General features: G+C 44.6%; 1 protein-coding gene across 1 annotated transcript in view; it reads right to left on the bottom strand.

The window, feature by feature from the left end:
* The window catches only part of LOC101849498 (choline/ethanolamine kinase), a 19,571-nt gene that overhangs the window by 15,116 nt on the left and 2,489 nt on the right, over window positions 1-1,966 (bottom strand). The window contains exons 3-4 of the mRNA XM_035972560.1: window positions 1,062-1,195; window positions 61-168 (exon numbers count right to left, since the gene is read on the bottom strand). Coding sequence (XP_035828453.1) covers window positions 61-168; window positions 1,062-1,195 — 242 coding nt within the window. The remainder of the gene's footprint in view (window positions 1-60; window positions 169-1,061; window positions 1,196-1,966) is intronic.

Below are 1,966 nucleotides of genomic sequence, written 5' to 3'. Positions count from 1 at the left end.
CCACACACACACACACACACACACACACACACACACACACACACACAGAGAGAGACTTACAAGAGATTCTGAAATTCCTTCTCCATGTCAAAGGTGGGCGCCATCAGGGACAGTTTTTCCAGCACCTCCGAGTTGAGGTCGTAGTTGTTCTGGATGTCTCGGATCCAGCTGCACAAACAGCAGAACAAACAAAACATAACATACATACGAGTACACAGAGCTTCCCAAACACAAATCATCATCACCAATGCCTTTCACCTCCGGCAGGGTATAGAGGCTACATACAAGCTCCTTCCATTTATCTCTGTCCTGAGCCATCCTTCCAAGCTCGTTCCAAGAGAGCTTCATTTCTCTCATGTCCCTTTCCACGCATTTCCTCCGTGTTTCCCGTGGCCTACCCCTGCCTCGTGCTCCTTGTGGGTTCCACTGCAGTGACTCAACAGAAATATACCTATTTTATTGTTTTAGAAAGAATTTTACGGCACTTGCAACACAATAAAGTCATATAAGTGTCGAAGATCAGAGGTGCCACAAGAGAGAAACAAACACAAAAAAGACACACAGAGGAGGAGAGACCAGTGCTATAAATATGTTTGATTGGAAAGAAAGAGCATACACCACCAGAGCATCAGCCAACAACCCACACAAATATTTCACTCTACACCAGTTAAAACACAAACATGATGTAAAACTGAATTCGATGTATTTATCAATAAATCTCAGCATCAAGAAAGGGGGGAATTCGTTTTTATGTATGTGTGTTGTGTGCATGTTCGTGATGCGTGCGTGTTTCCCTATGGGTGCATGTTTCGCTATCTGCATATTTGCATGTGTGTGTGTGTTTCCCTATGTGTGTGTTTCCCTCCATGTGCGTGTTTCCCTCTGTGTATGTTTCGCTATCTGCACATTCGCTATGTGTGTGTATTTCCAATGCGTGTTTCACTATCTGCACATTCGCTATGTGTGGGTGCTTCCCTAAGTTTGTGTTTTGCTAGGTGTGTGTGCTCCCTATGCCTGTGCTAGACGGTACATTTCAGAGTTTGTCATGTCATGACACCTACCCGCGGACCAAGCTCTTGAACCAGCGCGGCTTCTTGCACAGCGGCATGTCCAGGGAATGGAACTGGGCCAGCTTCTCTGCAACCATGCCCATGACCTCCTCCTCCTTCAGGTCCTCCGGCCCCAGAGGTCGCGCCTGAGGGGAGACAACACACACACACACATAGCCCGGAGTTGTTTAGTTTTAGTAAGGGTTTACTTATGGCACTTGCAACACAATAAGTTCATATGATGTTTAGTTTTAGTAAGGGTTTTACTTACGGCAATTGCAACACAATAGATTAGGGTCATATGGTCGCTTTTAAGCTGTTTTGAGAAAATCGAAGGTAAAGTTTTTGAACCCTTGTTCAGTTTCCTTAAAACAAAACGAGGGTTTTCGCTAAAACCAAAAAAATATACAAACCGATGAAACCAAACTTCTATAGGTAGGGCAATGCCCACTTGTGGTGTAGGTCAAGATTTCTGGAAACCCCCAAAATCTGGGCTAGCCCGCTTGTCCTTATAAACGACCATATTAGTGCCGAAGATTAGAGGTGTTACAAGGGAGTAACAAACACAAAAGAGAAGGAGGAGAGATAAGGATGATAGACATTTGATAGGAAAGAAGGAGCAAACCACACTATAGCACCTCCAAACCACCTACAGCCCGAAGTTTACAGAAACAGACACAACACAATGTGTTCACCACAGCAAAACTTTGATGTCCATCCCCAGACGATATGAACAATGAGCGGAATTGATTCTTTGGATGGTGAAACATGACTACTGATGACTACTGGTGACCTGCCTTTACTGGCATATTATATCATTTTTACATATAAACTCCTCCATCCTCCCATCTCCCCTTGATAAACTTCTCTATCCTCCCATCTCACCTGGATAAACTATTCCGTCCATCCCCCCCCCG

This window comes from Aplysia californica, unplaced genomic scaffold (genome assembly GCF_000002075.1).
Source record: "Aplysia californica isolate F4 #8 unplaced genomic scaffold, AplCal3.0 scaffold00741, whole genome shotgun sequence".
NCBI classification, from domain to species: domain Eukaryota; kingdom Metazoa; phylum Mollusca; class Gastropoda; order Aplysiida; family Aplysiidae; genus Aplysia; species Aplysia californica.
This window is presented reverse-complemented; position numbering and strand designations above follow the sequence as displayed.